The 20144-nt window shown below is 40.8% G+C and overlaps 1 protein-coding gene across 2 annotated transcripts in view; it reads right to left on the bottom strand.

Moving 5' to 3' along the window:
* XRN1 (5'-3' exoribonuclease 1) overlaps positions 1 to 20144 on the bottom strand; it is a 2611979-nt gene that overhangs the window by 2427601 nt on the left and 164234 nt on the right. For both annotated transcript variants that reach the window (XM_069618274.1, XM_069618273.1), the window contains exon 5: positions 1208 to 1318. In XM_069618274.1, coding sequence (XP_069474375.1) covers positions 1208 to 1318 — 111 coding nt within the window. The remainder of the gene's footprint in view (positions 1 to 1207; positions 1319 to 20144) is intronic.

Genomic DNA, 20144 nt, shown 5'->3' with positions numbered 1-20144 from the left:
GAGTGCGCAATTTGAGGCATGTCTTTAGGTTACATTTTATAATCTTGAAGTTCTCCGCTTTGCATGGCTCATGTCCCATAAGTGGAGCTTGGTGAGCTTCAGAGTGATCAAGCTGTCCATAGTTGTAAATCTGCTTTTTTAACCTTACACACACCGTCTGTCTAAAATCTGAATGTCTCCCAGACTGCATCTTTTTGATTAGGACTGGCTTCCTGGTGATTTCTAGCTTCACAATATTCTCTGTATGATGTCTCACCTTGACGGATGCAATGTGTGATCAAGCAGATTTATATATGTTCTCACTTTTACAGTGCCAATCTTTATTGGCATGGATCTTGGTTCCATGGTTAAAAGCTTCATTTGGATCCCAATATTTACCCTGCATAGACATGAAGCTAAATATGAAACATAGCCTTCTGCTCACTCCGGGTTATTTCTAGTTATCCTTTTTAAATTTATGAGAACACAAAATCCATTCAGTTTTCCTCAAGCCATTGATTTCATGTATTTGTATAAGCCCTCATGTTTTCATTACACCATTATCCTCGTGTTAATTGTGTTGTTGCAGGGCCATTACATTTCCCCTCAGTCGTTTTTTAACAAATATTTTCCACGTTTGGTTGCCAGTTTTCTTTAACCCTGGATACAGCCAACTGGGATCTCGGCTCTATATTTTCAGTCTTTTGTGATATTTTGAATCACATAAAACATCCATCTATGCTAGGATTCAAGGTGCCCTAGTCAATTTGGAGCAACATACACCACATACTTCAGCTGCAAAAGCATAGGAGCAATTTTCAATCAATGTGCATCCCATTAGGGCTTCATTTTCAAAAGTTAAAAAGTCACTATACTTGAGGACATAGAAAAAAGAATTATAAGGAATCAATTTTGAAACCCAGAAGCATTAAATGAAAAAAGAGATGAGGCAACTTGACTGGGAGGGTGAATGTCATGGAACAGAATGGAGAAGAAAAAGAAAAGGAGAGAAAGTGACAGACTAAAAAGGGAGACAATATTTAGGAGGGATTGCAAAGGCACTTGGCATCCATATTCTGAATATACGGTAAGACTAGTGGTGAAATACTGGCTGGCATTACAGCAAAATTATCAAGCACTCATGTGACAAACAAAAACACAAATGTGTTGATATTACCCCATTTAAAGCGATATGCATAATATCTCCAATTTGTTTCTTTTTACATACCAAATCAGCATCTAACCCATAAAGACAATGTCTTGTATTTGGATTATGGTCTGGCCTGGCTTTCTCAGATCTGATGAATTCCATAATTTTGTGTTCTCCTTCACCTGGCGTCTGTAAATAGAAATACACCATTTAAAAACCAAAAACACATTTTTGCCACACCAAGGAACAGAATTTCATGGGGAACATTCCCAATTGAAATACTAGAAACTAAATAGCCAGCATGCTGTAAGGATATTTGGCGTGTTACAGTACAGAGTACAGCACTACTGCACAGGTAGCAAACAGCACAGAGTACAGCACTACTGCACAGGTAGCAAATTTTTTTCGCAGCACCACCACAAGGGTGCGGTGCATTGCTATATGGGTTACCAGATTAACAAGGAAAGACAGGCTATTCAGTCAAAAACGATTTTAACATATAAGATGCAAATCTATTTTTACAGTTAAAAGCACACGTGCTCATTTAAAAATGCACACTATTTTCACCTGAAATGCCTATGGTGCGAGAGACACATTTGAAAATTAACAGCTAACCTATTAACCATTAACCTGACTAATAAAACCTTATTTAACATAACCCACTAATAAAATGTGTTCTCCACTGCAGAATTAGGCATACTCTGAAAACCATTTAAATGTGTGTGCAGATTTTTTTTTCTTCTCTTCTCTGCCTGATTCTCTGTGTTTTTGTGCACAGTAACTGCAGGAAGAAGGAAGTCAGATTTGCAACAATTGCAAATGTATAAGCGAAGCTATTGTTGAGAGTAGGAGGATGAGAGATGATGGATTTCATTGGGACACGTCATACAGAGGGCTGAGATGAAAGTTTTAGTGGGCAGTATCGGGGAAAAAGACAGGCAGACATTTTTCTGCACTACTGGGGAGAAGACCTGGCTGTGGGACTCCTGACTGAATGCAGATCCCTGCGTCCTGCTACAGTCAAGATTTGGCAGTCGAGATTGGGGAGAGCTGAAAGAAGGACCTTTCCACTGGCTGAGGCGTTCCTATCTGAAAAAGCTGAGAATTCCAGGCAATGAACCCGGTTTGAGAAGGCAAGCGTTCCTTTTTGCTGGAGTTAATCCAAGGGAGCCACATTCACAAAGAGAACAGCCAAAGAGAACAACTAAAAAGATAAGGTAATGAGAAGTGTGGGAGCTGAGTGTGTACGGTAATATGCAGTCAGTGTGGGATTCCTGTGCATGCCTTAATCAAATGCTAATGTTGCAATTTGAGTTCTGTTCTCCGCCACGCTCTTTGCAGTGTGTCATAGACAATGCTTTTACTGTACCATTTTATTTATTTCTGTAAAGAGTGAGATCGTGTTTAAATGCAACTTTTATAATACAGAAAAATATTTGAAAACAGACGGGTGGTGTATTTAATATTTACCATTACAATGCTGATGAAGTGGGGAGATTTTTAAACAGTGCAATGGTCATTTTAAGACAGATGTGTGCATGTCAGATTCAGTATGAACAGTTGTGAGTGATTGTAGCATAGCTTGTTGGAGGTACATGAGCCAACGGGAAGAGAGACTCTCTGAACATAGCTCCCTACCGTATATAAGGTAGTGGAAATTACCACAAGATTACCATATATAGCTCTCTGTCGTAAATAAGTCAGTGAGATCGCCCATGGTGGCACACTAACACTGAAAAATGTGGTATTCCCGAAATGTAGGTCTGAGGTCTCTCTAGTGATCACACGAAAAATCTAAGCAAAGATAAGGGATTCTGGACATTGGGGCCACAAATAAAACAAGAGAATTATGCTCACCAAAATACCACCAACCGCGCCTACCACCCACGCATACCAAATATGCATGCCTGGGTGCTGAAATAATGCATGTTCACTGTATTATTGTTGTACATGGCCCAATCTGAATACAAGGAGTGATTATTGCTAAGTTATATTTCGGCGGTAAGAAAATACCGTCAGGCCCCAAATCTCCACAAAATACCCTACATATTTATGGTGCGTTGCAGGCCGGGAAAGTGATCATAGAGTACCTACTGGGCGTGGCAAGCGTGTCTCACACTGCCATTTGCACATTAAAGGGAACCCATTTTATAATAGCAGTGTGCCACTAAAAACGAATTTCAGAATGTCACAAAGGGAAACCACATTCTCAGATCTAGTGCAATATTTAGAGGCAAAGTTATTTGCACATGGGAATTGGTCTTCGAATAGCACGTTAGAATGGAGTAACCGCATTCAGGGTGAGGTGCAGAAAGAAAAACTAGACAGTATTTTTGCAGAAGGCAGCATAATTCAGGTCTGCCTTACAAGATTATTGAATGCACCCGATAAAAGTGCAGAGAAAGACTGTTTAATACGGCTATGCGGCAAAATATGGTTTATTTTAAACAAGTCCCTGCGATGCAAGAGAATGATACTCAGCTAATTAACAGGTTAAAGACTGAATTAGAGGGGGCAAGTAAAAATCAGGAAATGTTGAGAGCAGAATTGGATGTATGCCAAAAAGACATGCAATTAAAATGCAGAGACTTTGATACTCAGTTATCCAAAAGCAAGAAACAATTTGAAGTTAGTGAGCAAGAATTGGCACACTTAAAAGCCTTAGTGGATCACATTAGGCAGGATAAAGATGAGGTTGTTTCAGAAATGCAGATTTTACAAAAAGAACATTGCGCAAAAAGAAGGTGATCTCCAGAGTGCAGAACAAGAAATGATTAAAATGATTCAAGAAAGAGACGAGAGAAATAAAGAGTTCAATGAATGCCAAATGCAAATGTGCGATATGCAGGAGGTGATTAATAAAATGAGTGATGAAAATAATTATTTGCAAGATGAAGCCAACAGACTCCTTAAAAAGTGTAAGGACTTAGAACAGCAAATGTGCATTCCCAGGTCCCAGGAGAGGCGGCAGGGTACCACATTCAATGGAGTGGAGGTGAATTCTAGCTCTGCCCAAAGAGCTAGTGCCCCAGTGACTGGGCCGGTGACTGAACTTGGTTGCAGCGCCCTTGGGGGATTTGATACTCCCATTGGGGGCAGTCACCAATCTCATACACCTGAAAACAGGATTGACTCACAAAATAGTGCAATTCCATGTATTGCAACAAGTAGCCCCATAAAAATAATGAAATCCATTAAAGCCCTGATCAAACCATTTAAAAAGGGAGGTGAATGCTGCATTGAGGATCACTTAGAAGCGGTGCATGACATTTTTAAAGCACTCCAGATACCTAGGGAACAGTACAGACAATATTTTCATTTAACTTTAGATGCCCCGACGGCCAGCATCATAAGGGGATTAAATGAACAGCAGAATATGACATGGCTGGAGTTTGAAAAAGAAATTAGGCGTCATTTTTCTCCTTTTCAGTCATTGCAGGAGGCAAAGAAAGCCGCGTACACAATTACTGCTGGACCTAATACATCCCCTCGCCAATTTTTACAAGACTTAAAAAGAGCATTCTCTCGCTTTGATGTATCTTTTGACTCAAATTCCAATGAGTTTAAAACTGCATACTTCTATGGGCTACAGAAAGACATCATATCCCAATTGGTCCGTGAATTTGACCGTGACAAGTCCCTTGAATGGATTGTACATCAAAGCACAAAGCTATATGAGGTACTCTATTGTCAGGGTAGAGAAAGTGATAAAATGAAAGATACTAGGCCTAAATCTAAAGAACCCTCAGCCACAGTAATGGAAATCAGGTCAGCCAAAATGTCCCTTGAGTCTGCTCAAAGTCAAGGTAAAAATAATGTGACACCTGAACAAAGGGGTAATCAACAAAGATCGCCATTTCCTGTACCAATGTTCCAATCACATGATCCTAGTAATAGAGAGAGCTACATCAGCCCTAGGTATCAAGGGGACAGACCCCGGGTAGGATATCGGCCTGATATGGCAGGTATGAACAATAACCAGAGACAAAATCAAGATCAAAGAAATGATGGTCCCTACCAGTCATTGGGGACACAGAGCAGATTTGATCCCAGCACCATGATATATGGTAATCAGGCTAGGCCCCGATATGTGGATCGATTTACTGATAATGGAAATCAACATAGGGGCCAGTACCCACAATCTGAGAGACAGGACATGAGGCAAAACGTGAACTACAATCCACGCCAGTACAATGATTCCCCACCAGGGGACTATAATCAAAGGATGGGTGCAACCCGCTCCCCTCCACAAATGAATCAAGAGTTCAGAAACCATCCCAACCGACATCAATCACCTGAGAGGTATCAGAATAGATCCAATCAGGGGGAAAACAACCAATATCGACCTAGGCCACAGAAAGAGGATCCTAGAGAGATGGAAAGGTTCCAGTGCCTTGAGGCCCAAGTGAAAATGTTAGCTGAGCAAATAGGAAAGCTCTATACAGCGCAAAAACAACCTTCCAAAGAGGGGGCTGATGGCCATAGCAATGACCGGGGGGCTTCCGAAAAGTGACTAAGTACTCATGATAACTGCAGTGCCAAAATGACAGATTGCTCTGATATAATTTTGCATAACAACTCTGAGATGACTAATGGATTAAAAATGAAAGTACCAGTAAATGAAATTGTGATAGAAAGTGCAAATACTTCTAAAAAAGAGGTACGGTTTAACTTAGAGCTAAATAAAACAGTAAAGATTTGCACAAATGAAAAAGAAACATTAGGAATTCCAAAAGAACAAAGGAACAGATTTAAGAAAAATGACTCATGCATGGGGAATACCAGTAAACAGGGAGTAAGTGGGGATGCCATAGCTCCTTCCCTGGGCAAGCAAAACAATGACCAAACACAGACAGAAAAAGGAAATACTCACAAGGAGGGTACAAGTCAATCACCTGAAGAATTCTTTGAGCCACATATTTTTGAAGAGGCTGAAAGGGCTGGTATTACACTAAATGATCACAAATGCACAGAATTAAAAAATGACAAATTGCTGAATGATGTTGTTACACATGTTCAGTTGGAAGATTGTAATGTGGTCTCTGATGTTACCCAGATGGATGGGCGAACAGTGGCCACACTCCAAGAAACCTCTGAACATGGAGAAATGAATAAAATATCTCGCACAGAAATGGGTAAAAAGGAGGGAAAAATGTCTTTTCATTTACCAATGTGCTTAGCCAAAAGTCAAAAAGACCTGAGAAAGGTGAGCCCTGAAATCAGTAAGAATTCACATTTCTTATGTGTATTAGAGGAAGTTGAGGACAGATATTTTGCACCCATCACTGTAGAAGAAAAATGCCACACCTTCGCTATGATTGACACTGGCGCACAGGCCACAATTATGTCCAAGGAGCTGGTAAAGAGTATCAATGAAGGGAGGCCTCCACAGAGTCAGATCACACTGAAGGCAAATCAAGGCCCAGTGCATAACTTTAATGGGGAGGAGGTGCCCATCATAGGTGTAACTGAGGTTGACATAAAAATAGGAAAGCACAGAATGAAACAAGAGGTATTGATCACATCTATTTGTGAAATTCCATTTCTGATGGGGACAGATTGCCTGAAAAGATTGTCTCCTCTCATAGATGGGGTGAATGGAGTGCTGTGGTCCTTAACCAAAAAAACATTGAGGCCTAAGAAACTAAAATCACAAAACAACAATATAAATGAATGTCACACCGTTGCCAAAACAAATGATGCTGTGGAGGTATATCTCCAGAATAGCTGCATACCTAGTGTCACTGTTATATTAATGTGTCAAGACAAAATGCAGAGCGACAATGATAAACTACCTGTACAAATATACTTGGACCCAAGGAAAGATTGGCAGACTGCCATAGATGAGCACACATTACGTTTCTATTTAAAAGAGAAAACATGCAAACAGAATATTGCTCCTAAAACAGATTCAGAAAAACACATTACCACTCTGGCAGAAATACACATGGAAGATGAGCAACCATGGGTTCATGTTGGTATAAATGATTATCTTAAAACAATAAAAGCCACTTTAGCACTTGAACATGAAAGGAGTTTCATTAATGAGAAATTGTTGCAAAAAATTATGGAGAGGGAAGAAATCCCGAAATTTAGGATTAAAAACCAATATGTTTCTGGGTTGGACAGTCCAGACTTTGAAAACCGAATTGCAGGCAGATGCATGCTTAAAATTAGCATTGGGCAGAAAACAATTTACCATAATGTATGGATAGTGAGTGGAGCACAAAATGAATTTTACATGGGCAATGACATCATGCACAGAATGTGTATGGTGTTAGATTTCCTTAATCAAAAAATATGGTCACGCCTAGGTGGTCCGGCACCTGAATTTGAAGACAAAAGAAGGGCTTATCATTGTGCACAACTGGTTCCTTATGCAGTCGAATTACAAATGAGGAAAAATACTATTATTCCTGCATTTACAAAACAGTTTGCAATAACACTGAAATGCAAAAATGGACAGCAGATGAAAGGCTCTGATGCATTTGTATGCCTGAATGAATCCATAAAACAGCAAGGCCTGGATTATGAATACATTCCATTGGTAGACATTGGTGAGGGATCTGTAAAAATCATGGTAAATAATAAAGGTTGTCAGGATATTCATTTAGAGGAAAACTCCCCATTAGGAATGGCCATACAAAAATCACATTATACGGCAGATTTAAATAACATGGTGATTGGGAATATTCCTGAAAAATATGTAGATGCCAAGGGCGAGTTACCAGAACACCTGGACTCTCAGCCCAAAGGAATATTTAAAATTCATTCTGTGTATCCTTATGATTCAAATGAGACAGTGTGTTGCCATCAAGAGGATTGCATAATATTTAATTTAAATGAAAATGAAACAGGAAATCAGCCCATTGAAGTGGAAGCTGATATGCCAAAATATTTAAAAGTGGCAGCTCTACAAAAAGATACAGCCACACAGTTAGAGGAAAGCGCTGAGATTCCTTTACCAGAAGAGTTTCCAGAATTTTCCAGAATGGTAGAAGAGCAGATCTCCTTAGCGGATGCATGTGACAGCGATGAGGATCGAAACAATCTGAGGGAAATATTTATGGAGTTTAAGGATGTATTTGCAAAAGATGCTTATGATTGTGGTTTAACTGATTTACATGTGGCCACACTACCAGAAGGTTGTAGCAGAAATCCAGTGTTTGTACGCCAGTATAGACTACCGCTGGCATGTTTAGAATCATTGGCAGAGATTATTAAAAATTTGGAATCACGGGGAATAATCAGGCCCATTCATAGCACATCCAATACGCCTATTTTAGGTGTGTTAAAGCCAAATGGTCAATGGCGGCTGTGTGCAGACTTAAGAGAGTTAAATAAAAGAGTACCAGTATCTAGATGGCCACTACCATTCATTGATCAGGGCCTAGCTCAGATACATGGTTCAAAGGTATTTACCACATTAGATCTCACCTCTGGATATTGGTGTGTGCCATTGGCAGAGGAGATACAACACTTATTTTCCTTTACATTTGACAGGACTCAATATGCCTGGCTTAGAGCTCCGTTCGGGTACATCAATAGTGGGAGTGAATTTGGCATATTTTTGAGAAAGGCCATGCCAGATGCAGCGGAAAGAGGAACAATAGTTTATGTGGAGGATGTCCTGATAAAAAATGAAAGCCTGAAAAGCCATTTTGATGAAATAAGACATGTACTTGGCCAATTGCAGAAAGCAGGCGCCAAAGTATCTTTGCAAAAAGCACAATGGTGCAAGAAAAAAGTGAACTTTCTAGGACATGAAGTGACTGAACATGGGCTAAATCCACAAAGGAAGAAAATAGAGGCCATACAAAGATTAAAAGATCCTAAAAATGTGAAAGGAGTAAAAAGTTTATTAGGGATGACAGGCTATAACAGAAAGTTCATTGAGAATTATGCAGAAATCACTCAACCATTGACTAAACTGCAGTCTGATGCAGTGGCTAGATTGAAGGAATGTCTTGTAAAGGCACCATGTTTAGCATACCCCATAAAGGACAGGGATTTCTTTATAGAAATAGGTTTTTCTGAACATTGTATGTCAGCAGTATTATCGCAAAAACACGATTTGAATCACAAAACCATTGCATATGCAAGTAAGGCATTTTCCCAAGTTGAAATGAAATTTAATGAATGTGAAAAGGCCCTATTAACCACTGCGTGGGCGCTACAACATTTCCGCCCCATTGTTCAGGGAGAAAAGGTGATTATTGAAACAAATCATCAACCTTTGCAATTTTTAGAGAGTAAAAGGATTAGATCAGGCAATCTAGCGCAATCCAGAATCACTTCATGGACGCTGGCATTACAAGGTTTTCCCGTAGAAGTGAGATATGGACAAAATAAAAAGAGCCCAATTGCTCAAGGGTTAGCTGACTTACATGACTGTGCAGCTGAACAAATACCAAATGAAATGGAAGTGGAAACTAGTTTGCAGGAATTTGAACAATCATCACACAAAGCTTTTGATGAAAAAACATGCAAGGATTTGCCAACTGTATATGTGGATGGTTGTGCTTTTCACATTGAAAATGACAGTAATAAACAATTAGTGGCAGGAATAGGAAATGTCTGGTTGAAATGTGAAGGCGTCCCCAGTATAGGGATGAGGATTGGGGATAGGAGCAGTCAGGTGGCGGAATTGGCAGCCATCTATAAAGCAATTGCTACTGCAGTTGATAAAAAGTTCAGTGAAATTGTCCTGGTGACTGATTCTGACTATGCACGGAATAGCTTTGTGGAGTATTTGCCTGGTTGGAAAGCAAGAGGCATGGTTACATACAACAAAAAGCCACTTAAACATGGAAAAATGATACAAGCCATAGACAAATTGGTGTCAGAAAATAATTTAACAATATACTGGAGAAAAATTCGTGGGCATTTAAAAACACCAGGAGAGGATAAGGAGGGAAATGATAAGGCAGACCATCTGGCTAAGATTGGGGCTGTGATGGGAGAATTGCTACATATTGATTATTTAATGGGTGAAATACAAATTGATGCAGTGACACGTTCTAAAGCACCAAAGGAGATAGATCAACCGGTGGTGCAGAGAAGTCATGACACGCCAGACCAAGATTTGATTGAGGCACAAAAGAATGATCAAATTTTGGGAATCTATTATAATCATTTGATAGATCCTGAACAAAATCCTTTAACAGAAAAAGATTGTATGGGAAAAGAAGAGTTGAGGGTGTTATTAAAGAACAAAACACGAATTAGATTACAGGATGGGCTCATGATTAGAGAGTCCATAACAGGGCAAATACAGTGGGTAGTACCCCTTTCATTCAGAGGACTAATGCTACACCATGCACATGATGCCATAACTGCAGGCCATAGAGGTTCACAAAAAACATTAGAAATACTAAAAGATTATGCTTACTGGCCTCATATGTCCCAAGATGTGGAATTATATACTAGAGGATGTCTAGTATGCGCCCAATTTAAACCTGCTTCACCAATGCATAGAGCACCATTGATGAAAAGAGGCCTAACTCTACCATGGTCAGATTTGCAAATAGACTATGTAGGTCCTTTAAAAAGGTCGAGCAGGGGACACCGTTATATTTTGAGTGTGGTATGTTTGATGTCGAAGTGGATTGAGTGCATTCCTGCACCAGATTGTAGTGCGCAAACAGCAGCCACATTACTGGTGAACCATGTGTTCTCAAGGTTTGGGTTGCCACAAAGAATTGAGTCAGACAGAGGAAGTCATTTCACAAGTGCTCTAATGAGTAAAGTATGGCAAATACTAGGTGTGAAAAGGAAACTACATATCGCATATCGGGCGGCGTCCTCAGGTACAGTTGAAAGAAGCAATAGGTCTGTTGTGGATATTTTAAAGAAATTTGTGGCAGAAGCAGGTTCCAGCTGGGATTTACGTTTACCGTTGGTTCTGATGGCAATCAGGTCGACTCCTGCCAAAGCAACAGGTGTTAGCCCCCATGAGGTCTTGACAGGTAGGAAAATGGTGTTACCACAACACCTACTATACAGAACACATGAGCAAACTCTAGTGAGTGCATCCACAGTTCATGAATATATTGATGAACTGAGGAGGCATTTGCAACATGCATTTGCTTTTGTGCAGAGAAATCTGGAAAGAGCTGCTGACAGTGCAAAGTCATATTATGATAAAAAGACATCAGTAAAGGAATACAGTGTAGGGGATCAGGTGTACAAGTTTCATTTTGGAAAAAGTAAACAGAAAAATTCTAAATTTCTAGCAGCCTGGCAGGGGCCATTTCGGATTATAGATAAGGTCTCTCCTGTAGTGTATACAATTTTGAAAAATGAAGGTGAAACAGCAATAGAGCAGTTTGTCCATGTAAATCAAATCAAACCATGCCATCCCAGACATGAGATCAGGCAGCTTGAGCATGTAGAGACAGATAAAGTTCCTTGAACAAAAAAGGAGAAAATAAGTGGGTGTAGTCAGGAGGCAGTGACAAAGAAGTTAAAAAAAAAGTTGATTGTTATGATGGCACATAAACACTGTAATATATGTAAAAATATATAATATAAATAAATAAATAAATGCACATATAATGGAAGCTCATGGTTGGTGTGCAGAGAGAAAGTGTGTTAAATATTGAATATCTGCTTGTTTTCTTTTAACTTGTGTTTAATTTCAGAAAAAAAAAAATGAAATATTTTTACCAAGCATGTTTTATTTTTGGCAAAAGGATGAAGTTAGTATTATGCTATGTACTTCATTTGTTTATTTTCTATTTTGATTTAGACAATTAACATTATTTGATCGGAGGTTCCGAGATCAGAGCCCACGGGAGAGACGATGGAGTCCTGGAGTCCCCTGGATGAAGACCAAAAGATGCCTGCCTCCAGGTGGAGGTGAAGACAAAATAACCGGAATGCCAAAAGAGATGACTGCTGTGGATTCAAGATTGCCAAGATGAAAGAATACTCGAATGAACCGAATAACATCGCTGGTCGGGACATACCAAAAGAGACAAAACAGAAGTTCCGGCATATGAAGTTCCACGTAATTATTTATTTTAATTTGTTATATTAATTATTTGTTTTAGTTAGTTGTTTTATTTCGTTGTTTTTAATTGACTTGGAAAATTTAAACTTAAAGTAATGCCACTTCCACTGAGAAGGCAAATGTGGAACATTTTATGGACTGATGGACTCAGATGAAATATTGATTGCAAATTTTCATTGATGCACATGAATATTCATTTTGTTGGATTGCTATATTGTAAAAAAAAAAAAAAAAAAAAAAGAACAAGTTGTTTTTAGGAATTGGCTTGGATTATAGCCAAGTTCTAAAAACAAAAGGAGGGTATATGTAAGGATATTTGGTGTGTTACAGTACAGAGTACAGCACTACTGCACAGGTAGCAAACAGCACAGAGTACAGCACTACTGCACAGGTAGCAAATTTTTTTCGCAGCGCCACCACAAGGGTGCGGTGCATTGCTATATGGGTTACCAGATTAACAAGGAAAGACAGGCTATTCTGTCAAAAACGATTTTAACATATAAGATGCAAATCTATTTTTACAGTTAAAAGCACACGTGCTCATTTAAAAATGCACACTATTTTCACCTGAAATGCCTATGGTGCGAGAGACACATTTGAAAATTAACAGCTAACCTATTAACCATTAACCTGACTAATAAAACCTTATTTAACATAACCCACTAATAAAATGTGTTCTCCACTGCAGAATTAGGCATACTCTGAAAACCATTTAAATGTGTGTGCAGATTTTTTTTTCTTCTCTTCTCTGCCTGATTCTCCGTGTTTTTGTGCACAGTAACTGCAGGAAGAAGGAAGTCAGATTTGCAACAATTGCAAATGTATAAGCGAAGCTATTGTTGAGAGTAGGAGGATGAGAGATGATGGATTTCATTGGGACACGTCATACAGAGGGCTGAGATGAAAGTTTTAGTGGGCAGTATCGGGGAAAAAGACAGGCAGACATTTTTCTGCACTACTGGGGAGAAGACCTGGCTGTGTGACTCCTGACTGAATGCAGATCCCTGCGTCCTGCTACAGTCAAGATTTGGCAGTCGAGATTGGGGAGAGCTGAAAGAAGGACCTTTCCACTGGCTGAGGCGTTCCTATCTGAAAAAGCTGAGAATTCCAGGCAATGAACCCGGTTTGAGAAGGCAAGCGTTCCTTTTTGCTGAAGTTAATCCAAGGGAGCCACATTCACAAAGAGAACAGCCAAAGAGAACAACTAAAAAGATAAGGTAATGAGAAGTGTGGGAGCTGAGTGTGTACGGTAATATGCAGTCAGTGTAGGATTCCTGTGCATGCCTTAATCAAATGCTAATGTTGCAATTTGAGTTCTGTTCTCCGCCACGCTCTTTGCAGTGTGTCATAGACAATGCTTTTACTGTACCATTTTATTTATTTCTGTAAAGAGTGAGATCGTGTTTAAATGCAACTTTTATAATACAGAAAAATATTTGAAAACAGACGGGTGGTGTATTTAATATTTACCATTACAATGCCGATGAAGTGGGGAGATTTTTAAACAGTGCAATGGTCATTTTAAGACAGATGTGTGCATGTCAGATTCAGTATGAACAGTTGTGAGTGATTGTAGCATAGCTCGTTGGAGGTACATGAGCCAACGGGAAGAGAGACTCTCTGAACATAGCTCCCTACCCTATATAAGGTAGTGGAAATTACCACAAGATTACTATATATAGCTCTCTGTCGTAAATAAGTCAGTGAGATCGCCCATGGTGGCACACTAACACTGAAAAATGTGGTATTCCTGAAATGTAGGTCTGAGGTCTCTCTAGTGATCACACGAAAAATCTAAGCAAAGATAAGGGATTCTGGACATTGGGGCCACAAATAAAACAAGGGAATTATGCTCACCAAAATACCACCAACCGCGCCTACCACCCACGCATACCAAATATGCATGCCTGGGTGCTGAAATAATGCATGTTCACTGTATTATTGTTGTACATGGGCCAATCTGAATACAAGGAGTGATTATTGCTAAGTTATATTTCGGCGGTAAGAAAATACCGTCAGGCCCCAAATCTCCACAAAATACCCTACAATGCCTATGCAATTTCCACATATTAAAATGAAACAACTGTACTCTTCTCGTCATTGAAAGGCTCATTTGCACCATAGCCACGTGTGAGACCTGCGAGTATTGAACTCTACGTGTGCGTTTGCTCCTAATACTGTAATCATTATGCAAGTCATACGGTACTTTAGTTGCAACAGTAGTGATACTGTCTCTCCCGTGATTTCCCCACAGTGTCAGTCTGAATGCCTCCGCCAAACTACTTCTGAGGTGAGATCATTCTATATATTAATATAATCACTATCAAAAAACATTTTTAAAAAGGGACGTTATGGTTGCACTAGCAAAAACCTATGAAATTCAATGGAAAAACGTTCTTACAAGGACGTTATGGCTACAGGTCAAACCGAATGCAGGATGAAGGTGGGCACTACGTTGTTTCTCGTTTTCATACTAGTCTATTATATGTAATACTGGTTACTATAGTTTTGTCCTGGGGCTACCAGTTATAAAAAGGTCCTATGGCATAAGGACCAAAAATCAATGAACAGAAAAACTAGGGTGGATTCACATTAGAACTGGTGCTCTCAGTTGCCCTGAACAGGGCTGCAACATGGGTACTGTAGTATCTGAACGTGCATCAAAATTATTATGATAAGTTTTCTCAACAACTAATCTTTATGCTTTTCTTAAAGGAACTGTTTATTCACATCCCTTTGTGTTTCCTTTATCGAATATTATTTCATATTCAATGAGGCCAGGCAAATATATTGGTTAGGATTTCATGTACAATTGCCAATGCATTTGGGTTAAAAACCTTCAGGGCCGTACATGATATGATAATTCTCATATGCCCAACATGTTTCTATCCTTATCAAATTGTATAGCATACAGTCAACCAAATAACCAAATGTTAGTTCAAAGATTTCATGCACAAAAAAAAAAACACATACCAGTTCAGTGTTCATCAATGTGTCCCAAAAGGTTGATATGAAAGTAAGAAAGGAAACTTAATGTCAGCAGTTTTGCAAACGTATACTGTGTGGTGTTAAAAAACATCAAAGTGGTGGATTGTACCTTGTAATTCATATAAATCTTCAACTGACGTGCGGAGCATCCAGCTGAAATTCAATCTCCTGTCAACATGACGGGAAAACTAATCAGTACGCGGCATTCACTAAACGAGTGAGTAATGGATTGTGAGGCAGATCCTTACCTTATTCAGCAGTAAAACGCTGTATCCAAGGCAAACGCATTCGCCGGAGCGCGAGCACGAAAGCCAGCTCGAGTATTTATGTGTTGCCATGGTGACCTGGGCGAGGCGACACACCGCAGCCGGGCTGCTGCACGTACGCCTCGGGCCCCACCTCCGTGAGAACACGGAAGGCGGGACTGTCACCATGGCAACATGGCAACATGAGTGGTCTGAAGTGAAACTAAAGTTATACACGCCGCTCAGAAGCGGTGTGGGTGTATGCTCAAAGTGTGTAACCTCAATATACTTACTAGTACTATATAGTGTCCTATGGGCAGAAGAAAATCAATATACAGGAGGCACATAAATGTCAATGCATAGCAAAATGTTAAAGCCAATAATGCGGAGTTCAAGTCACAGTTATGGTGCAGGTGAAAATAAATTGCAAAAACACATGGCAAAAGTTTTCAGGAGACACAAGGTTTTCTTATCAAACTAATGGAAACATATGATGATCGCCCCAATCAGCGTATCACAGGTAAGTACTTCTAAACACTAGATTCCAAATATCAGAAACAAATATAATGTTTACAATAGTAAATTATTCACAAAAGTGAGACGCTTAATACACATTACTTCTTGTTCATAGTTGTCCATAGTGACCTCTGTCACAGTCTAAACAGGATATCAAAGTGGAAAAGTAACAGTGAGACTAGAATACCATATTCATGCTCGTCCAATCAATATGAAAAGGAATGTCTATTCATTGTTACAGAAAACACATGTAGTTTATCTCTTCATTTATCCCCTTGGGTGTCAGAGTTCAATCGGTCAATCCAAAATGTTTCTCGTTGATCAAGTCTCTTTTGTAAATTTTCATGTTTGTTGAGTTTTTGAACCATTTCTAGAATCACAAATTTTATCTGTGCCAGATTATGATGTTTTTCTTGCTAGTGTCTAGCTACTGCTGAAGTAGCAGTGTGATTTCTTATACATGAACGGTGTTCGTTCCACCGGACTTTGGCAGTGCATTGTGTTTGGCCAACATAGAAAAGGCCACATGGGCATTTGATTTCATAGATGATATTCTGTGTGTCGCATGTGGCATAGTCCTTGAGTTTAATTTTTTCTCCGGAGTGTGGGTGATTGACGGTCGGTCCTTTCATGATGTAATTGCAGTTACTACAGTTCAAGCAAGGAAATGTGCCTATGCAATCTGTTAACTTCTTCTTACGCTGAGGTTTGGGGTTAACCAGCTTGTCTTTCAAGTTTTGACTGCGTTGATAGGCAAAAGTAGGGAGTTCTTTGAACAAATGTTCTACTCTCTGGTCACAAGTTATTGTGTTCCAATTTTTCTTAATTATGGTTTTAGTGCGGCTGCTTTGTCTGGAGTATTTAGATACAAAGACCAACAGAGGCGTTGGTTCTATTTTGGTTATAATTTTCAATAATTGTTCTCTGTTTTGTGTGGCTGTACGTGCAGTAGCCGCCTCTACTTCTTCCTTAGAGTATCCTCTCTCCAGAAATGTATCACCCATCTCTTTCACAGCATCTTGATAGTCTGTGGGGTCACCGACTATCCTTTTGACCCATAGCAAACCGTAACACTCCACAAATTTGCCAGTTATGGTAAGCTAAGCAACCATAACTCGCGCCAGCGCTGTGCTCTTTTTAAATCTGCCAGCTTCCACTCTGCGCCCTTAACAACTCATCCATAAGAGGAGTGCGCAACTTGTCCTTGGCCTGAATGGCAGGGATCAGATCTCTGCTGGACTAAAATGTCTGCAATAGCTCACAGTGGCTGCGAACAATAAAATAAAAGCCCTGTGCATTATGGAGAAGGCATTCTGGTCCCTGGGACCTCAATACCTTGCACTCTCACTTCCTAAATATCTGCTTGCTCCAGCTCTTCCTTCATCCGCCTCGTACTCCCTCAGGGTCAGTTGCTTCTACACGCAAGAAGATGGTGGTAGATGCGTTTCTTCTGCTGAGGCCTCCCTGTGGAACACGCTCCGCCTCCCTGGACCTTGAGGAGAAGCATCGTAGGGTCTGAAAGCACCTGAAAACCTTTCAATGTACTGCTTCTTTTTCCCCTCCTCCATCCTACTCACTTCCTGGCTAAAAAGTATTGTGCACTTGTTTCCTACCCACTCCATAATCTGTGCCCCAGGCCACCTCCCTCCCTACAGTCCCACCCCTGCACTGGCTTTCTACCAACCCCCGCACTTGGGGACTGTTTTCTATAACCCCAACATCCAGTCACCACTTGATGTCTACACTTATCCTTGCACTTGCCAGCACCGGCCGTAGTTGCATGTATTTCTATTTTTATTGTTCCCATGTACTGCACTTTGCCCTCCCCCTTCACATTCACTTGCACACTCTCAATGTCAGCTGGCCTAGAGGACTCAATGTCTCTGTGTGGCCTCCGTTCCGCCTCCCTTTCCTTGGCGCGCCTTCACACACTTGTATGTAGGCGCAATACAAATGGCACAAAATACCATAGCCCATCATATCATTTGATGCACACACTTCATTCATAACATGATGCCTGCCACATACCTTGTACGATTCACAATATGGTTTTCCCACTGTAATGCATGTACTACAAATGTCGGGAAAGTGATTCCACAAAAGCAGCAGGGAATGTATATTAGCAACGTTAAGCAAGTGCGTGCAGTGCATGCATACAAACAGGATGCATGCCCCTTACCTTGCACACTTTCACCATACATTTATCGGTACAAACAAACCTTCCGTCAGTGTTTGTGTACACACCACAACCAGCAACCACATTGCCCAATGGCGTAGCCTCCCACAGGGCCAATGCCATAGCTGCCATCCTAAAAAGAGCCGGATGTGCCACGTCGAATCCTCAAAGACCTGCAGAATCCGCAGCATTACTGTGCTAGAAACTGGAGGGGGTTGTGAGGGTGTGGGGGGGGGTGTGGTATGTGAAATAGGTGTGGGGATTGTGTCTTTAGTATTGTCTCTAAAAACACATTTGTCGTGTTTTTGTTATGTACGTGCATTCATAAATTTTTTTTCTTGTTTCTCTCATTTGCTCACTGTCCGGTTGCTTCTCCTCCTGACATTTTTCTCAACTAAAGATGAACGCTTATCTTACATTTCTACAGAATTGTTTGCCATTCTGCAACGCTTCGTGCAGAATGGCAAACACAACAGCATTGCCAATGGAGGTAAATAAAATTCCATTTCCTTGAAACCACTGGAAAGCTTGCTGGTTATTTATGCTTTTATAGTCGGTGATGAACATCCCAGCACTGCACATAAAGTTGCACATGCTTCTGTTTATCCTACATCTCCCGACCTCTGGCTGTGGACAAATTACACTGGCATGCTCCCATTGTCCTCTTGGTGTAATCGATGAGAAAGTCTCCTTTGCAGTAGGAAATATCTGCATCACAGCTGTCATCAACTTCTTGAAGTAAGCGAGCAAACATGAGCACGATATGTGCCCCAAATGTAGTCCTCCAAAATGCACGACCACCACATCTACAGTACCAACAGAGGCCACACATTTGCAAAGGAGATCCATGCACCCGAAATCCCACTCGAACTGTGCCCCAAAAAGCCTGCACTCCGTCCAACTGAAAGTCAGTATCGAAGCCTCTTTCCACGGCATACCTGTGCAGATCGTGCACAAAAGGTATCACCGAATATAAGCACTCCCTGTCTGTCCATCTCTGCCAACCATCGAACTTTGGGTAAATATGTCACCGCCCCTTCCGGTGAACCACACCCTCGAATCCTCATTGGAGAATCCTCACAGTTCATTTGCGAAGGCTCCATGCTCGGAAGGCCATGATGTGGCACGTGCGCTTTCCCAGCTACAGCTAGGGCCACGCCCCAGAAAAGCAGACAATACTTCTTCCCTTCGCACTCAAATTTTCCAACACTCCCTTAGTGGCACCTATTGGCAACTATAACATTTCAAAAACGCCTGCACCAATCACATACTGAACCTCGGCATTGCACACTATCATTTCTGTACACAACTCCATATTTCCTGTTAAACAATGGGAGCACATTCCCTTTGCTTCCAAAGCCGCTCCACCAGAATCTTTTCCTGCAGGATGCCCTATTTCAGCATCTAAAATGATCCTGTGGTTCACCCAGCACACCTTTCGCCAAGCACACAACAGTCCACCCTTGCCCACACCCAGCACAACACTATGAATCCATGCATGCGACCATGAGAGCAGCTAACATTGTGCACAAATATAACATGTGTAGTAGCACTTCAACCCAGCTCCCTCAGACCATGAAACACCCATTCACGATTAGCAGCATCCATCACCCCTACCCACTGCCACTCACAAAGTATTGTGTCACTACCAACCTAACCACAACATTTTCACAACATTGGCCCTACTTCAACAAATCTGCACACAGCATAGTAAAGGCCCCATACCATACAATCTACACTTCAACCATACCCTCTGCCATACTGCCAGTATGCACACACTGCACCCAGTGCCCACACTGCGTGACTTTTCATTGCACCATCTCCAATCACACATCCAAAACTTTACCATATTCTAACAGCGACCTCGCCTGCGGAACCAAACATACACACCTGCCAGTTCACTTCTTCTGCTCTATGGCGTCTGAAATGTACTCCACAACCATTCTTTACAGGTCACCACTGTGATGCTGGAAGTGCATTGGAGGGACAGGGCATCCCTGTCCTTGTCCTGTAGTCCTTTTTCATTGTGTTCTGTGTGGTTTTCTGCCCAGGAGTCCATGTGGGACTCCTGGCAGT

The sequence above is a fragment of the Ambystoma mexicanum genome, chromosome 10 (assembly GCF_040938575.1).
Source record: "Ambystoma mexicanum isolate Mex_15411 chromosome 10, UKY_AmexF1_1, whole genome shotgun sequence".
In the NCBI taxonomy this organism is placed as follows: Eukaryota; Metazoa; Chordata; class Amphibia; order Caudata; family Ambystomatidae; genus Ambystoma; species Ambystoma mexicanum.
The sequence above is the reverse complement of the archived record's forward strand: the minus strand, read 5'-3'. Positions and strand labels throughout refer to the sequence as shown.